The sequence below is a fragment of the Trichomonas vaginalis genome, chromosome III, assembly GCF_026262505.1.
Source record: "Trichomonas vaginalis G3 chromosome III, whole genome shotgun sequence".
Lineage (NCBI taxonomy): Eukaryota > Parabasalia > Trichomonadida > Trichomonadidae > Trichomonas > Trichomonas vaginalis.
Window position 1 is genome coordinate 12,840,326 of NC_067205.1, and position 18,600 is coordinate 12,858,925.

Below are 18,600 nucleotides of genomic sequence, written 5' to 3' on the forward strand. Positions count from 1 at the left end.
AATCCCACCTTTAAGGAATGTTACTGGGTCTTTAACATCTTTATTTAGTTCTTGTGCTACTTTCGATATTTCATGAGCAGCATTAACAGAGCGAGCTCTTCCAAATTTGCAATATTAATATTATGAAAGAATATTTATGATTACTTAGCGTATTTTTCAAAAGATCAGCTATTTATGCATCAGTGATTGAGAAAAAAGGAAAATGAATTGCGCCTTTTATGACTCCAAATTCGCCATAATCAGTATCTCTGACATCTACAACGCCAATCTTACTTTTCTTTTTGAGAAGGTCAAGCAATCCTTCGGCAGTGATACCTGTAGGTGCAAATTCTCCCATTTTTTGCTTCACTTCTATGGTTTACTTTTGAAGGAGGAAATTATATTGAGCTTATATGCATATTACTTATTAGCAATACACACTTCCAAATTATCGACGCAAAAGGAAGCTGGTATTATAGTTGTTCAGCTAAATTCTAAAAAAAAATATGGTATGGTGAGCGAATCATAATCATATGATTAAATTTAGCGATTACAAAGATTAGAAAGATGAGTCTTAATGGATGATTGAAACCAAAGCAGTATTTTACTCGAAATGAAAAATCTGCCATGTAGAGTTATTTCAAATATTTTGGGGTAAATGCACCGGCAACCCATGCATGAAAACTCACCCACGTTATTCTTTTTTAAATCCATGCCACTCTTCATCGTCAATACATCAATTATAGGAATCAACATATATCACCAATACTTTAACCTGCATATAAACTAATTATTTACTAAAGTATTAAATATTTCATTTAAAAATTAATACTAGTAACTTCTAAATTTAGTTTGTGCTGATTTCATTATCAATTACTCATTCCAGTCAAATGAAAAAGATTTCATATTCAAAAGGTAAAGTTCATAAGTTCACATCAACAAGATGATTTGTATAAAAATAAATTGTTCAAACTTATACCTCATAATTTGTTAAAAAGTCTTCTTCTTCTGCTCCATCAGTTTGTTGCTGATAATCTTTGAGTACTGAGTCAAATTCGGTTGTTTTTTCATTATCAATATCTTGTTTTGTTTCTTCGTTTTCAACGTTATCTTGAGCAGTTCCTTCGCTCCACTCGTATTCACCTGATTTATATAAATACCAATATGCGAAGTATGCAGCAGCCGCAATGACAGCAAGCAAAAGAATAACACCGATTACAATTCCAGCAGCTTTACTAGAATTATTCGGTTTCGATTCTTTTGAAATACTCTTATATTCACCAATTTCATTGTGAACAATGAATGATCTCTCTTTCTCTGGGGATTCGTTTTGGATTGTTACTTTAGCTTCTTCATCATCACTGGCAGTGTTATGGATGTAGATAATAACTGGACCATCATATTGATCATCACTGGAAACTCTTCTTGTATTACTGAGTTTTGTTCCATCAATACTATAAACTATAATGATGATCTTACTGTTTGTACTATGGAATTTTGTCAACGCTTTTGAAGAGAATTGAGCTGCAAAGATCATGATTGTTTGGTTTTCCTTCAATACGTATTTAACATCCTTAGATTTCTTATTTCCGATGCTGAGTTCAACAGTTCCAACAAGTGATATTTTATCTTCTGCCTGTGGAATTGATTCTTGATTGAAAACAAAAACTTTAACTGTTCCTGATCCTGAGATTTCGAGTGTTCCTTTTTCATAAAAATCAATTGAGTAAACATTATTGCTGATAACATCATACTTTGATGAACCAATCTTTGCAACTGCCTCGATATCATTGTTGTCTTCTGGATTGAAGACAATGTTAAGGTTTTTAGAAACCACATAAGTTTGACCATCCTTCGATAATGTTAAAAGATACTTTCCTGGATTCAGATCTGTTGAAGGTTTTGGATCCGGTGCCTTTGTTGGATCCGGTGTCTTTGTTGGATCCGGTGTCTTTGTTGGATCTAGTGCCTTTGTTGGATCTGGTGCCTTTGTTGGTTCAGGGACTTTTTCTTTAATGATAAAACTATTTTCGCCAAACTTGAAGTTTCCTGAAATATATGAATCTGTGTACTTCTGATTAACATCAATAGCATTTTCGATTCCATATTTGTCTTGATAATTTTCGTCAAATCTGAAATACATTGCCATGAAATTCAGATTTTCGAACTTAGAATCTTTATTGGCTTCTTTGATCTCTTGGGAATCAAAATCAATTGAATATTTCATATATTCTTTTCCTCTAATATGCAAATTTGTTTCTGGAACGGATAGATAAACGACTGCATATTGTTTTGATGCTTCTAATTTAGACCTATCCAAATAATATCTATATTCATACCCGTGGATAACAACATCTAACGAATCAGATTCTGCAATCTTCAAAAGTGCAACTTTAACTTCATCAGTATTGTTTAGTAAATAATATTTACCATATGTTATTGGAGAAATATCATCTGAAACCTTGCTAAGCATTGTAAAATAGCATGACTCATTTGCTGGTGGTGCAATTATATATGATGAATTAGTTTGAGGAACTGAAATAATTCCATAGTTACCAATAAAGCCATCACTATCATATACCTGTATTTTAGCATTTGCAGACTGAGGATCTATTGTTAATTCTGTAATATTTTCATAAATATCCAAATTTTGATTGCTGCCATCGAGATATTCTAGATTGATGACCTGAAGGCGTTTCTTAAAGAGCAAATGGATTTTTTCATTAAATGTCAACTCGGAATAATAATCAACTTCCATTATATATTTAACACCATCGCTAACCAAATCTCCCATGTTACTATACCTATTATAGATAAATTGTGTATCAACCGATGGTACAATATCTGATATATTATGTCTTGTTATCATAATTTTGATTCCACGATCGATATTGTAGTATGAATATATTTTACATACATTTTGATTTGATATGAAAAACCTTTTTCCAAACTCCGACCTGACATTGTTTATAAATAAACTTTCCTCTTGAGATGCAGTTATTAATATATCCATTGGAATATTAGATGCTAATATATAACGGTTGGAATTATAAAAAGATAATTCATAATAGCCACCGATATTATTCATTATAACTGTGTAATGAACACGGGTTACATCATCTAATGAATCTTGCACAAGAACGTATTTCATTATTTTCGTCCTGCCACCATATGGAGTGAATACATTAGTAATAAAAGTATATCGATCATAATAAAAATCCCGTGGATTATTCTTAAATTCTGTGGGATTAATAATGGCAAGGTAATGACTATATCCTGTTATATTAAAAACAAGCGCAGCTCCTTCTGCAGGAATTTGGACTTCACCAATTGAATCTTCGATGCGTATTCCATATTTTAGCTCTGATTTTCTCTCCCAGACTTGAGTATCAACACTTTTGTATCTATATGAATTTGGAGATAATGATGTTGGCTGGGTTGAAAGTAATGAATTTATGTAAAGGAATTCATAATTCAGCCTATGAACGTATTGGTTTCTGATTGCAAACCGTTTTAATTCTCCAGAAATACGTACTGAATAATCCATATCAAACGGATAAGAACCTACAATGTATAAATTATAATATTCACGGCCACGTTTTCCATTTTTTAATACATATCCAAAGTGGTCGATACATACATCAGAATATACGTTCGAAGACTCTCCTAAATTAAAATCATAGTAAATGAATTTCAATTCAGCATATATTAATCCTTTTGTATAGAAATTAATTCTTTTTGAAAATTGTCTAGCTTGCAGTTTAATCAATTTTTCAGCCCGAGTTCCATCTTCATAATATAACTTATCATATTCAGTTACTAAGCATACATAGTTTTGTGATGACGAATTTGCTGGTACTAGAATAGAAAAATTTGTATGAGAAACAACACCAATGGTTTTTCCATATTCTAAAGCTCCGGCATATATGAGATCATCACTGAAATCCATATCATAATTGCTTGCTTTAGACCATTGATAAAAATTCTTGGGATATTCTTTTATATTGACTGTAGTTGTTACTTTAAAATATCCATTGCTGAATGAAGATCCATATTTTGAAATTTCTAAATGCATAAATGTCGATGTAATTAATGACAAATCATTTTTCTCGGATCCATTTAGTTTTATCTTAAGATGTTCTGGCTTAATTTGGTAATTGATTGGAATTGAGCTAATGAAGACAAAATCATAAGAGACACCTCCGAGATCTTTGTCGAGTTCTGTTCCTATTGCATTGTAATAGATTCCATCAACTTCATAATCAAATATCCAAAATTCTACTTCATTATTTTCATCTAATCTACCTTCGAAAAAAATTTTATTTTGAACATCATTTGAAAACCATTTATTATCTCCAAAAGGATAGGCTAATAACTTTTCATTAGGACAAACAAAAACAGATGCTTGTTGTAAACCATTTGGTAGGGACACTACTGTATAGCCATTTATCGTTATTTTATTATAGCCCAATAAACCAGTAATGGCTAGAGTGTTCTGGATTAAAATGGAAAGCATTTTAAAAAAATGACTTTACCAAAAATTAATGTATATTCAAATTCTTTTAAACTTTTTCAATTAACTTCACAATTTTTGGATGAAATTCCAAAATGCTCTAAATATAATTGGGCTCTGTTCATTAAAATTAAAATTCTAATTTGACTTTTCTAGTCAAAGGTGAACAGTCAAAAACGGTATCAAAATTGCCCTATATATGAGAGATCAGGCAATGGTCATTAAAAAAAATAAAGCTTTCAATAATTTTGAATAGTTTCGAATTTTCGTGTTTTTTTATAAAAATAGGACTAAACTTTCCATTATAAATGATATCTATTTTTGGCCGAAAAATTTGTGAATACGAAAAAACGTTCGTTCAAATGAAGTGTACGGCCACTCAAAACCAAAGAAAGAATATCAACTTTATGTATGAAATTGAGACTTCGTCTCAATTTCATACATAAAGTTGGAAATTTTTTTAACTTAGAATTCGGAGGGGAAAAATGTGAAAATGAAAATTCCTAAACTAGAATTGGTTTATAAAGAGTATAAAAATGATTTGAGAATCTTATTCTCGATTTTTAATAGAAACATTTAATTCACAATATTTTTTATTGATCCATTCTGCAAATGTTGTGATATCTGATCCAAGGAAAGCCATCCAATAGAAACTTTTGCTATGCAATTTTCATCTTTGTTGCAGTAGTCATTTATAACAAAATCATTATTACGAGCATTATTAACAACTTCTTTCATGTCAACTACACCGTTTTCGGATGAAATTTCAAATGAAAATACAGATGAAAATTTATTTCCAAAAATTTTAACGCATTTAATCTCTGAAAATATGCCATAAAGCTTTTCTGAGAGTCTGTTTACGTATTCCAAACGTGCTGATCCAAGAGTTTTGAGGAAATCGATTGCATCTGCTGCAGATATGATAGGCAAGAACGGAAGAGAGCCATCTTCAAGTCTTTGTGATGGTTTGAGGCGTAACTTCTCAAATGACTGCGTTGTCAACGCGTAAACAAGTGTTCCTCCACCGATTGATATGAAAAGAAAGAAAATATTATTATAATATAATCAATATGGAAAGAATGGTAATCCAATTATAAAATGATTGATTTGAAAAGAAATCGAGAGAAAATGATGATTAATATCGAGAGAAATTGATGTATTATTTTATTTCAAAAGATTTTTTTGGACGCTATCTTTGGACGGAATAGACGAGTTTCAATCCACTCTGAGGACTGGGGCAGCATCTTGTGTCACTTTTTGAATTATTCTTGATTGCAGACACGCTTTGAGCCATCATGTATTAATTATCAAGATCGATTGCTTATATGTTGAAATCCTATGATTCGTATTCAAAAATGAAAATCTTCAATACGACCAAAAACATATCATCGAAAATCATTTTTGAATCCGAATCATAGCATTTCAGCATATAAACATTCGATCTTGATAATTGATACATGATGGCTCAAAGCGTGTCTGCAATCAAGAATAATTCCAAAAAGTGACACAAGATGCTGCCCCAGTCCTCAGAGTGGATTGAAACTCGTCTATTCCGTCCAAAGATAGCAACTGCGAAGGTCTCTGATAGAGGACTTAAACGAGGTAGCTTCAGGAATATGTCAGAGAAAGCATTATTCGGTAAAACTGGTCCTGAATATCTTGGCGAACCTCCAACAAATTCATTATACGATATTACTCTTCACGAATCAGTCAGCGATTTATCATCGGTTTCTTCTGGGTGGATAACAGTTTACGGAAATTCAACTATTTCCAAAAATGAACTAATTCACTACTTTATTAAATATGGAGAAATAATTAGTGTCGAGTATCAGGCGTGCAACTGGATCTCGCTTGAATTTTCAAAGAGGACTGAGGCCGAACGCGCAGTTAAGGAAAATTCAAAGCCAATTTTGATATATGGTAGATCAGCGGTATTTGCACGAATGGGAAGACATCAAGCGAATAAAGAGAATGAAGAGCAAGAAGAAATACAAGAATTAGACACTTTAGAGAGCACCGAAGAACTGTCACTTCTAACTCAGATACAGCTATTCTTGGAGTCACTTCTTTACATGTTTATATAATTTTTCTTTGATTTTGTTTTTATTATAAATAGAGAATAAACTTTTGTACTTTCTTAATACAATCTCATATTGACTTGCTTCTACAACATAATAACTTTTTCTTTTTATCCATCACTTTCATCAAAATTTATCATATAATAACATCAGATTGCTCCAATAAGTTAACCATAACCTTACGATCATCTTATTATGCTTATTCATTTACATCTTTTTGCTTGTTTTAAAACTAAATTCTCTTTGAAGTTATCAAAAGGAATTTATGCTTTAAATCATAACTATCTCAATAATATTCTCTCTGAAAATAACAGCGGTGATTGATTTCCATCAGGAATAACGAATAACAACTTATTGGAAATAGACGTTTACACTCAAATACAATAATACTGCTCACATGAAATTTCATGCCTAGTGTTATACCAAAATAGTTCAGTAATTTAGAAAGATTCCAAACCAATGATATTTGGGTCTTCAATAACTTTGATATTCGATGAATAAACGATCTTTTAATTCAAATCATTGCAAATATTAAAGACAGCGAAGAGTCTTTCTTAATTAAAATGATCCCAAGATGAATTCAATTTTTCTTGACTTCAAAATGAAGGATGACACACATTTAATTAATCAATGCTTAAACACCCGAAAGATTATCTTCTCCATAATTCATTATTTGCAATTTTATGAATATTTGGATTTCAATTCTGCTTGAAATAAAGGCTTTCTTTTCAGCATAAAGAAATTTATTTGGAACCTAACCAAAGGTGACCAAAGATTCACTCTCCTTTGATTAATAGGTTCTATCTTCGCCCAAAATCATCTTGTAATATCTTTAAAATATGTAGATCGATGAATAATATAGCAATAATATACAAAATACAAACTTATTAAAGGCTTATAATTGATCTGACTAGTCGCAGGTTTTAGTGATAAAAATATTCATATGCCAATGAAAAAAAACGATAAAATATTTTATGGACGTTGTTTCTTCTGCGTAGTTATAGAGTATCAAAAAGAAATGTTAATTTGCATTATCAATTTTTTTTATCAGTCTCAAACTTTGTGAGCAGTTTTGTGAGAATAGCAATGTGCACATTAACTCTAATTTCTTTTTATACTATTTAGAATCATTTCTAATTATATTTCCTTACTTATTTTAAATAAACAACAGAAAATTAATAAAGAACTTCTGAAATCCTTATTACACACTGGAATGAAGTATGTTTATTTAAATTCGTTTGTATTGAAAAGTATTCAATGTGGGGATTGAGGATGTGCAAAATTTCGGACTTAGCTATATAACATATAGTTTAAAAAGCTGTGATTGATGCTCTCAAAAATGTGAAAACTTATTTCAAATATTTAAGTATTGTAAACAACTTTTTGTGTAAGTATTCAAATTCCTCTAAAAAAAAAGAAATAAAAAACTAACTTATTTTTTTTGGTATGGAAAATCCTAAGATCGTTCTTGGTTTAAAGGCAGAGAAGAGGATTACGCCACCAGATGAACTAACTGATGATGATGGTAATTTCTTTTCAACAAGTTCCGACGAGGCAAAGCCTTTATCGCTACAAACGACTCCCGTTGTTGCACTTACTCAACCCGGAAAGCGTTTTAACATAGTAGGATTTTCTGATGCCTCATCCAGAATCACAATGATTTGTGCCGCACTTAAAGAATACGAAAGACCAGAACCATATAAAGGGACATTAAACTTTATTCCGGATAAAATTATTTCACCAAATGACATTTCTCAACTACAACAATATCTAATCGGCAACATTCAAAAATTTCCAATTGATAAAACAAGTTTTAACGATTTAGTATGTGCACAACTGACTCTTGTAGAATTCTTAATATCGAAAGATAGGAAAATACTCGAAAGATTTACGAAAATTAAGATTGATTCGAGAGTTATGATGTTAATTAATTATTGTTTAGCTAAATCAACACAAGATCATAGTGTTTCTTGTTACTATTATCTATCAACATTAGAGGAATTCCTCAAAATCAATGCTTATCCCCCTCTAATTTGTTTATTCCCTGATTGTACAATAGAAAATTGCGGTTTACAGATAGCGATTGATATGATGACCATATTCCCTAAGCACCCTATATTGCCATCTGTACTCCATAGCCTTGCCGCTTACAATAACGATATTTTAACAATATCTAATAAGGTTTCAAGCTCAACAGACAGTGATGATGACTTCAGTGATAGTTTTTTCGAATTCGTCAAGCAAAAGCAATCTTATATCCCCAAAAACTTCTCTACATCCCTTATTACATTAATCGAAGAGAAACCACAGAACCCACTTGATTTTTCTGTAGCTCCCATGAAGCAGGAAACAATTTCTGTGTCAGTTACAATTCCTCCAAAAACCGTTACTTATTATTTTGACGAAGAGAACAAAACGAAGCTTTCTACTACAGCATTTTCGGATTGGATCATTTCCCTACGATCAATTTTTAAGAAAAAGTCACTTGCTGCACTTGATTGGCGCAAGAGTATAAAATTAAACCCGTTCAGAGAATCTACGTCAGCTCCGTTCTTACCAATAGTCAATGAAGCAGAAGCAAACATCAGCCAAGGCATATACAACGCGCAAAGTTATATAAAATTATATTCTTTGATTGGAGATCCAAATGCGTTATTACAATCACTTCCTAATATTCCTCAGAACGAGTTTTTCCATCTTTACTACCCAATTCTTCAGATTTTGAACACATCATCAAATACTTTAATTACAAAGGGCTGTATCTTCCCAAACCTCATTGAACTTGAGTACATGGCCCATAACGCCCTTAAGAGTGCCGGCTCGGGCAATCCATTGGAAGGATTGTTAGATTTAGTTCCAAGTGACCCAATTAACAGGTCAAGCTTCGATCCACTTGAACACAGAAGGCCAATGCCAGATCTAGAGGTCGAATACAAGGAAAATATCGTTAATTACTTGGCAGCTGCAGATATCGAGTTAGTTGCCAACGGAAGATCACCATTTACATGCCAAAGGTTATCAACAAAGCCACCAATAGTACTTTCCAATCATCCTATCCTCAATAGAGTACTTAGAGCTTCTTATCTTTGGGATGCATACAAAACTAAGAATTTCCCACCATTCTTTGCCTTCAGGATTGGCTTTGCAGCAGCTCTAGCCGCTATAGATATCGACAGCTATTTTTCCTGCGACGTAATGTTCGAAATAATCAGATTAGTTTATCTCAAGATGCCAGATCTCGTCAGGAGTCCTGCAGTACGTTCCGCTGTTCTCTTCTTTGCAGAAACACTCGAGCGCAGTGATAGATATTACCATGCTTCACTTGTATTAGATAATTATTTCTTATCCGACGTCAATGACTCAACAAGTGCCACAGCCATAGCCCAAATAGCCCAGAGAAACGGAGATACAGTCCGTGCCTGCTTCTTCTACTCCGAAAGCCTCAAATCTCTTATTACTCAACAAAGAATCGACGAATCTCTCTACATCGGCCAGATTCTTGCACAAATATACTTCGAGAACGGCATGTTCCATCTCGCGATATCCGTTCTTTCCTTTTTACTTCGAAATTCCTACAACATCGCATCAAACGAGCGAAATGTCCGACTTTTTTCGAAATCCAGTGGTACAATCAAGAGATACAGAAACAGCCAGCATTTAACTATCCCCGAGTTCAATCCAAACCCGAATGCCATCAATACAATGTTAGTTTGCTGTTCTTACATCGATACATTGATAAGAGCACGAATGTTTTCACAAGCGAACTTAGCATTGGATGCATTTAAATCAACAATGGAAGCACCGATCCTCAGAACAGTTTTGGCTTATTTGGATTCTCGATTACTCCTGAAATCGAATAAATACGAAGAAGCCATTGAAAAACTGCCAAATTTTGACATCCACGACCAAAGATCGAATACAACACATATTTCTTTATTGAGTGGTGCGCAATTTGACAATTCAACAGCTGTTCTCAACATGATGACGCGCGGTTCATTGCACAGAAGGTTCTTCAGAGATGGACACGCGTGGAGTGAATTAGTAATTCACGCGAAATCATCATACAGAGCGTTGGGATACGGATATTTCTGGAGAGGACAAAGTTTCGCAATTGCATTGAGCGAAATGAATTTTAGATCGAGTATTTCGATGTCTACAAATTTGAATCACATTCAAAGCAGATACTTGAAATACAAGGATGAAAACAAACTTTATAATGAAAGAGAGTTAACTAATGAAAGTTTGAGTTGTTTCGCTTTGGCAAGGGTTTATTTCGAAAGAGTTGGCTGCATAAGGAAAGAAACTGAAGCTGCACTGAAATACTGTGATGTTTTATTGAGACATTTCTTCGATATTACAGGCGAAGAAACTGAATTTGCAACAGTTGTTGTCACACAACCTGTATTAGATACAACATGCAAATTCGCAAAACCAAGAGGAGATCAGTTAAAAGTCGCTGAACACGTAATAACTCTTGAGAATTTCGCTGATGAATGCTCAAGAATTTTGTATTTCGCAGAGAAAAACGCGGAAAAATTAATGATGCCAACATTGATTTTATACGCTCAAGCACTATTAGCAAAACTTAACTTAATAAAGAACAGAAAAGAATTGGCACAAACGTACTTCGATTACGCATTTAACTGCTTCATGAAGTACTCAGATAACGGAAGATTTATTCCAAGAGTTATTGCTAATTCTACATTGAGAATGTTCGAAACAATTCTTGAAATATTATGTGATACGTTAAGTTGTTTTGACTCTGATTTCATTAATGATAGAATTGCTTTGTATGACATTTTGAATGATTTAAGAACTCTTTTAGTTAATAGAATAAGGAATGTATCAATGGGAACAAAGAAAGGAGTAATTGGATCATTGGATATGGATACAGAAGCTTTGACATTGGCAAATCCGAAATTGCCATCATTTAACTCTGTTTTGGTTGAAGGAGGATATCTAAAGAACGACGACGGAGACTTCACTGATTCAGAGACATCATTCATAGCAATCTTCAGAGCTATCTCAGCAAACATAAGATTGTTCGAACAGCAGAAGATTGACCAGGATTCACTTCACATGAGAAACAAAAAATATTGTGTCATGCTTGAAAAAACCGCTCAAAAAGTCAAAAACATGACAAATTTGGATTTAAGTTACAAAGCGGCCAAATCAAATTCCGAACTTGCAAACAATGTTATACTGATGATGAGATTGTCTACAGCTATATTCACATACGTGCCAAGTTCAGGAACAAAGCATTTCATGAAATTCAAACAGTTTTCTCATTTGAATAATATTTCAATCGACCAATTAAATGTCAAAATTGACTTTTCCGCTGACAGTTTTCCTTTGTCAGTTTTTGAGGCACTTTTCTCTTTTATTTACGTTGACAAGAAAGGCTCTGGCGACAAGTTTATTCAAGGCGAGAAAGGGATCAAAGATCTTCAAATTCTCAAGGAAAGTTTGTTCGGAGATCTTTTGGAGAACTGTCCGAATTTGAAGTACAAATGCGCAATAACTCCCGACGAATTGCCAAGCGACAAAAAACTTGTCTTCTCAAAACCAAAGGGCCAATTAGTCAACATCGATCCATGTGTAGGAAACGCTGTTTATTTCATAACAAGTAGAGAATTGAATGGTCTTCCTTTAGAAGTTTTGTTCAAAGAAAACCTTGTGTTTAGATTGCCATCGTACGCTGCTTTGTTTATGAAACCAAGTCACAACATGGGCGGTATCCAGAAGATGATTGTTTTCAGAAGAGAAACAATGAACCCGTTGCAGTTAAGACAGGAAGGAATCCAAAGATCTGCTGAAGCTTGCCAAGGAACATTTTCAGCAATTGGTGCTTCAGAGTTTCCGAAACAACATGTTGAAGGATTGGAAAGAACATTGCCTTGTCCGTTCCCTCTTTTCTCTTCCAACAAAAACAATGATTTCTATCTCTCGAAGTACAAATTCATTTGTGTCGAAGAAGTTAAGCCGGGATCAGTGGCAATGGCAACTTCTTCCAAATACTTGTTCGTGTTCACTTACACTGATTTGTGCGAGATGCCAACAATGGTTGAGAACTTGTTGTCTAACGCTCCGAACTCTTTCTTCATGTTCATTCCAAGTTTCGCTGTTAGAGATTGTTTCAAGGAAATGAGCGACATCGTGAAGAGAAACAAAGAAAGACAGATTGGAGGTGAAGAACATTTGAGACTGTTGAATAACGCTACTGCTTTTGTTGCTGCAATGCAAATGACTTTGATGAAGAAGATTCACGCTCCAATTCCTGTTTTCATGCCAAAGTACGAATGATTTACTTTTTATTTGTTTTTTATTATATTTTTTTGTTGTTTGTATAGTTTATATTTATATAAATGTTTGTTTGTTTTATGTATACTTACAAAATTAATCATTTATTTAACTTAATTATAGAAGATGAGATTAAATCAATTTTGATTTTTAGATGAGATGTATTTGTTGTACTCATAAATTTTTATGCTTTAGGAAATATGAATATACTATGAATTCAAGCTAAGATATTGCCTCAAAATAAATTAAATCAATAACAATTTTCATCTTGATATCTTAATGAGTCAATAAGAAGCTTTTAATCATTTTCAAATAAACTAATATGATATGATTAACTTCTCAAATTGAGTAATATTTTACTATATCAAAAAATGTTAGTTCTATTGACTAATTGCTGTGCTTTATAGATTCCTGTCACTATGTATTTGTAAGACTATGAATTAAATTATCCAAAATTTCAACAGTGTTATAAAATCTTGAATTTTTTGGCAACTCGCTTATTGCTATACTAAATTTTTGACAAAATTATGCATTATAATGAGGGTAAATTGTATATAATAATATACAATGACATTTCAAGCTGATCAAATTTCAAAATAATTATTGAGCAAATTCAAAAGTTAAGGCATATAAGTATCCATTATAGACGAGAACAGAGCATTATCCTTTGTTGAGAATCAATCCGTCAGATTCTTCATTCTGATATCATCTTTCCTATAACAAAAGAAAAGTAAAAGGGTGATCTAATCATCAATACAAGAAACAAATAAGGAACAAATGACACTCATTTCACCATCCGCTAGAATTGTTTGACACTCTGTTGATTTCTCATAAAAAAATAACGAAAATCCTGAAAAAAAAAAGAATGCGCTCAAGAAAACATCCAATTCAAAGTCTTCTTGAGACTGCAGCCGCCGCAAACACTCTTGCAGGTGATCTTCACGAGGCAATTAAACTAACAATTATCCCACGCATTCCAAATCTCGATAAAAATCAAAGATTTGAATTAGGTGAAGATGTGAAAAATAAAATGAAATCAGTTGATATATTACGTAAAATGGGCTTTAAATTAGTTGTCGACGAACACTTATTCGATCCTGTTCCAAAAGAATTACTCGATTCTCGGTATTCCGTATCCATTCAGTTATTAATTGTATTCTATCAAAGTGTAACATGGGCATATGATCCTAATCATACTAAAACTTCAGAAGAACTCTCTTACATTTCTCAAGAAATAAAACCTATTTTAGATAAAGTAGGAGTAGCAGAGAACCAACTTGAGTATTGTTTCAAGAAAGCTGTTAAATCCTTCTTTCGCGATCCAAATGCTAAGCTATCCGAACAAGCTGCCTTAGATTTACTCGAAATCTTCGACAAGTCCAAATTTTTTACAAAGAAATTAACGAAAATATTTTCTAGACTAGTAGTACTATCAAATAACATCACTATCCAAACAAGAAATGCTCTTTTGTCATTTTTAGTTCACGCATCATCAGAAAAACGACCTTATTTTATCAATTCAGATCTTTCTACAATCGGAGAAGTTATTAGTCAAAATATTAGTACGTTAGATTCAAAAGGATTAATGATATTAGGATATATGAGTAAATATGCACCGAAAGAGATCATGGTTACGCTTATACAGACAATACCATATTGTTTATACTCACTTATACCTTCAAGTGGCAAAGTTTACAACGACAAACCTGATTCTCGTTTTGAATTAATCGATGTTTTTCAATTACCTCTAGATTTCTTCGATATGGAGTTACAATCAGATTCTTTATACAACTTCACATTTCCTACAGAGTTTTCTTTCTCCAAAACAGCTTTAGCGGATTATTCAGAAAAAATTGCGAATTCTTTAATACCTTTATCAAATTTCTACAGAGATATTTTCTTCAGGACATGTCAAGAGATCATTATGCACGAAAATACAGGTTCTTCAATCACTTTTACTTGTTTATTAATATTAATCATAGAAAAACTAATGATTGTCACTAGTGTTAGCAACTCATATAATGTTATTACAGAATCAAAACTCATGAGCATGTCATCACAGAATATTTTTGAAGAAATTGATGATGATATAAATTATGGCCGACAAAAACTGTTCAAAGTACTTTGTCGACATTCCCCTGAACTTATTATTGACTTATTTGCCAGATTTTCCAACTCTCCACTTTTAATTGCGGAGTTTATTGTCAGATTGTTTTCCTGCAACATTTCTAAGTTTTCTTTGAAGTTCCTTGTCAACGATGGCTTCATCAACTGTTTCATTGCATCTATCTATCAACTAGAAAACTACAAGAAACCGAGATGTATCATTTTTGACTTTCTTTCTTTCCTTTTACAACAAAATGAAACGGAATACCTCTGTTTGTCATCATCAACATTCTCCAAACTGTATTTCAGATTCTTGTTCAACAGACAAGTAGGTTTAAAAATAATTCCTAATGTCAAAAATTTCTATTGTTTACAAAACGATATCAAAAAATTTAATTCGTCACTTTTGTTCCTTAAAAAAGTATTGGATTCGTGTGCAGAAAACATCTCTAAATCAAACGAATACGCACCTTTGGCTCATTCAATAATTGACTGTATTTTGGCGGTTATGTCACATCACTTTTTAGATTTACCATTTATGTTATCATTATTTGAAGATCTTATACAAATCAACAAAACAGTTCTATCAAAAAATTATTTGTTGGAATTTCTCTATCGTTTAACTTTACAATTTCCAATGGTTGAACTAAAAAGTGACAGTTTTACAACACTTGTAGAAATTATGATGAAAACAGAAGGTAAAGAGCCATCGGATGAAACATATGATTTGGTCGGAAAAATTACGAATCGTGGCAGTTTTGACACTTTACATTATCTGCCAATTTTGACACATATTGGTCCATCAATTTCTTTTGCTTTGTTTGGCCAATCCGAGCGATTTACAAAGATTTTAGAAGCTTTCCTGAGAATGATTGATTTGCAGACATCTACTGTTTATTTACTACATGATTATGGTGTTGATTCGATGCTTATTCAGTGTTTTACTCAAGACACAGATATTCCTTATGTCACTTTTTGTAATTATGTTTTACAAATAAATTTGACAGAAAAATCGTCAGATTTAGCCATTAAATTGATATCTAAGATTATTAGTATATCATGTAACAAGAACATCTTGAATCATTTCACGCAAATGCTACAACACAAACACTCAATAAAAGCGAGTCGTTTGATTGATGAATCATTTGCAAGATCTTCTTCTTATGGTGGAACAATCTTTGCATTGGGATTTCTTCCGGAACAGTTCACTATAAAGAAAGTTCCAGCGGAGATATTTAATAAGAGCTTCTCTATAAAGGTGAGATTCACTACTGATACTGTTTTGATGTACAAAATGTTGGGAAACGTTTTTCTTTTCAAAATTTGTGATGAACAAAATTCATCAATTTCGGTTTTCTTCTGTAGAGGACAAATTTTTGCTGTTTATGATGATAAAGACACAGTGACTACTGCTTGCTTAATGAGAACTGTGGACAGCGGAATTTGGTCTGACTTCATTTTCTCTTTCAAAATTTTGAATGATCCAATAATTAAGGTTATAACTTTCACCTCACTTAACATGAGTGGCTGCAGCAGTGACATGAAATTTGTTCCTTTCGTAGGTGACACAGTTAAAGTAATTGTTGGTGGATCAGACAGATCACAAGAAAACAGACAATTCGGACAGTTTTGCTCCTTCAAAATTTTCAAAGGAATTTTTTCGTCAATAAATGACATTGACGATAAAAATACGTTAGTTTTTGATGGCTCCAATTTGCCGTTGACAAACAACGACATCAAAATTGATAACGTTACTGTTTTCGCACGTACAAGTAATCCAAACATCTTGGAAGTCGCGTCAACAATTAATTACGCAAATGTTTTGTCACATTTATTAAATCTGACGGATATAAATTGTTTTGACAACATTTTGTCAATTTTGCGTCAGATTTTTACAGTCACCATTGACTTTGACGGGTATGAAAGGATAATCAACTTCATTTTGAGTCATCAAGAGTTGATTTGTTTCGATACATTTAAGAAATTGTTGATTACTTGTGAAACTCTTCGAACTGATTTGAAAGAATACTTTTATTCAGCAATTATAGGAAATCTCTTCATTTGGGCGAAATCTTCCAAGAAAGAGTTCGAAAAGATCATGCTTTATTACGCAAAGATCATGCGCATAAATGCAAAATTCAATGTATCAAGATATTTCTTCTTCTTTTCTGATCTTTTCGGAAATCAAGGTCAATGTAGAAAAGAAAAAGTGACAAGAGATTATTTTGTCACTTTTATGAACAAATGCATTATATTTGCGAATGTTAATGATGCGCAGTATTTGCAGGAATTGATTATGAAGAATACAAATAATCACGACATTTTTGTTGTTTTCCTGAATTTGTTTGTAAGAATTGATGACAAAACTTTGGAAAAAATGTCAGGAAAAGAGCAGATTTACCAAGATTTTGTTAAATCAATTAACTATGATGTTGAAGAGTCATCTCTTCTCTTCCACGCCATTATGAAACTCTCGAGATACAATGATTTGAGTTTGATTTTGGTTGTTGTCAAAAAACTGGAATCTTTGCAGATTTCTTCTCAAGTTTTCAACGAATTATTCTGCCAAACATATGATTATCCTGAGATGAGTCTTCCTTTGTCTTTCCTGGCACTCGGTCTCGACTACAAAGACAAGAAATTCATTTTAACTTCGATGGCAGATTTTGCAATGAATAGTTCAGGAGGAAACATAATTCTTGAGTTCCCTTATTGGTTTGTTTGTCCAATTTTGCTTTCAATACAACTAGGAAGAGACATTTTCTATTCTACATCGTCTTTCTTGGCTTCTGTAATAGAAAGATGCCAAACTCCGGATCAAAGAAGTGAACTGATAAAAAATGTCTTCCTTTTCTTAGTTTTTAGCGGTTTGACGACTCCTGACCGTTTAGAAATTCTTATTTCTACTTTTATTGACGAGATATACGAGAAAAATAACGATCTTACTTATACATTGATTTTTGTTATTTTTAATTTTATTTTCTTCAGATTTGACAACCAAAATTTGTCACTTCACCTTTGGCAAAAGTTCCATGATTTCCAGTATTTTGGAGATTTCGGATCCCTCAAATCTCCTCTTCCTGAAATCAAATCTTTCTCTGATTTGAACAATGTTTTGAATGTGAATTTCAGAGAATACAATCCTATATTTAATTTGCACATTGATTCAGAGCATAACTCATGGAATGATGCAGGAAAGTCTCAGATTCTTTTGCTATTGATTGATAAAGTCGTTTACGAGGATGATTTTATCAGACACTTCATTCCTTTCTTTACAAATAAGTCTTCACTAGAAAAGGATGAAGTTATAAAGATCTTCAATAGACTTGATTCTTATGTCAACCAAAATGCGAATTACTTCAAAGATGCTTTCATCTCTTTCATCGATTCGATTAAGATTTCTTTGAAATCTTATGAAGATAACGCTGAAAAATATTTGAATTAAAATATTTATTATTCATTGTTTGTTTTAATACTTAAAAAATGTTTATTTCGTAATTTCATTCCTTTAACTTTAAGAGGGCTTTTACACTCATCATAATCCCAGTTAACTTCTGAATGAAGGCCATGCCATAGGGGTGTAATTACACCCTTAAAGTGGAGTCTCAAAAAAATTGTTTATTT

The 18,600-nt window shown here is 32.5% G+C and overlaps 4 protein-coding genes across 4 annotated transcripts; 3 read left to right on the plus strand and 1 right to left on the minus strand.

The window, feature by feature from the left end:
• Nucleotides 1-349: 349 nt before the first annotated feature.
• Nucleotides 350-4,495, minus strand: TVAGG3_0691350 (uncharacterized protein; the record flags this gene model as incomplete). Its single annotated transcript, XM_001321148.1, has 1 exon — nucleotides 953-4,495. One exon carries the CDS (start codon nucleotides 4,493-4,495, stop codon nucleotides 953-955), a length of 3,543 nt encoding a protein of 1,180 aa, XP_001321183.1.
• A 1,508-nt stretch (nucleotides 4,496-6,003) lies between these two features.
• Nucleotides 6,004-6,650, plus strand: TVAGG3_0691360 (RRM Nup53 like domain-containing protein; the record flags this gene model as incomplete). Its single annotated transcript, XM_001321147.1, has 1 exon — nucleotides 6,004-6,576. The coding sequence occupies one exon, from the start codon at nucleotides 6,004-6,006 to the stop codon at nucleotides 6,574-6,576; it is 573 nt and encodes a 190-aa protein (XP_001321182.1).
• Nucleotides 6,651-7,994: 1,344 nt separating this feature from the next.
• On the plus strand, nucleotides 7,995-12,993 carry TVAGG3_0691370 (uncharacterized protein; the record flags this gene model as incomplete). Its single annotated transcript, XM_001321146.1, has 1 exon — nucleotides 8,017-12,873. The coding sequence occupies one exon, from the start codon at nucleotides 8,017-8,019 to the stop codon at nucleotides 12,871-12,873; it is 4,857 nt and encodes a 1,618-aa protein (XP_001321181.1).
• A 438-nt stretch (nucleotides 12,994-13,431) lies between these two features.
• On the plus strand, nucleotides 13,432-18,421 carry TVAGG3_0691380 (aggrephagy protein; the record flags this gene model as incomplete). Its single annotated transcript, XM_001321145.2, has 1 exon — nucleotides 13,736-18,421. The coding sequence occupies one exon, from the start codon at nucleotides 13,736-13,738 to the stop codon at nucleotides 18,419-18,421; it is 4,686 nt and encodes a 1,561-aa protein (XP_001321180.1).
• Between the last annotated feature and the right edge of the window lie 179 nt (nucleotides 18,422-18,600).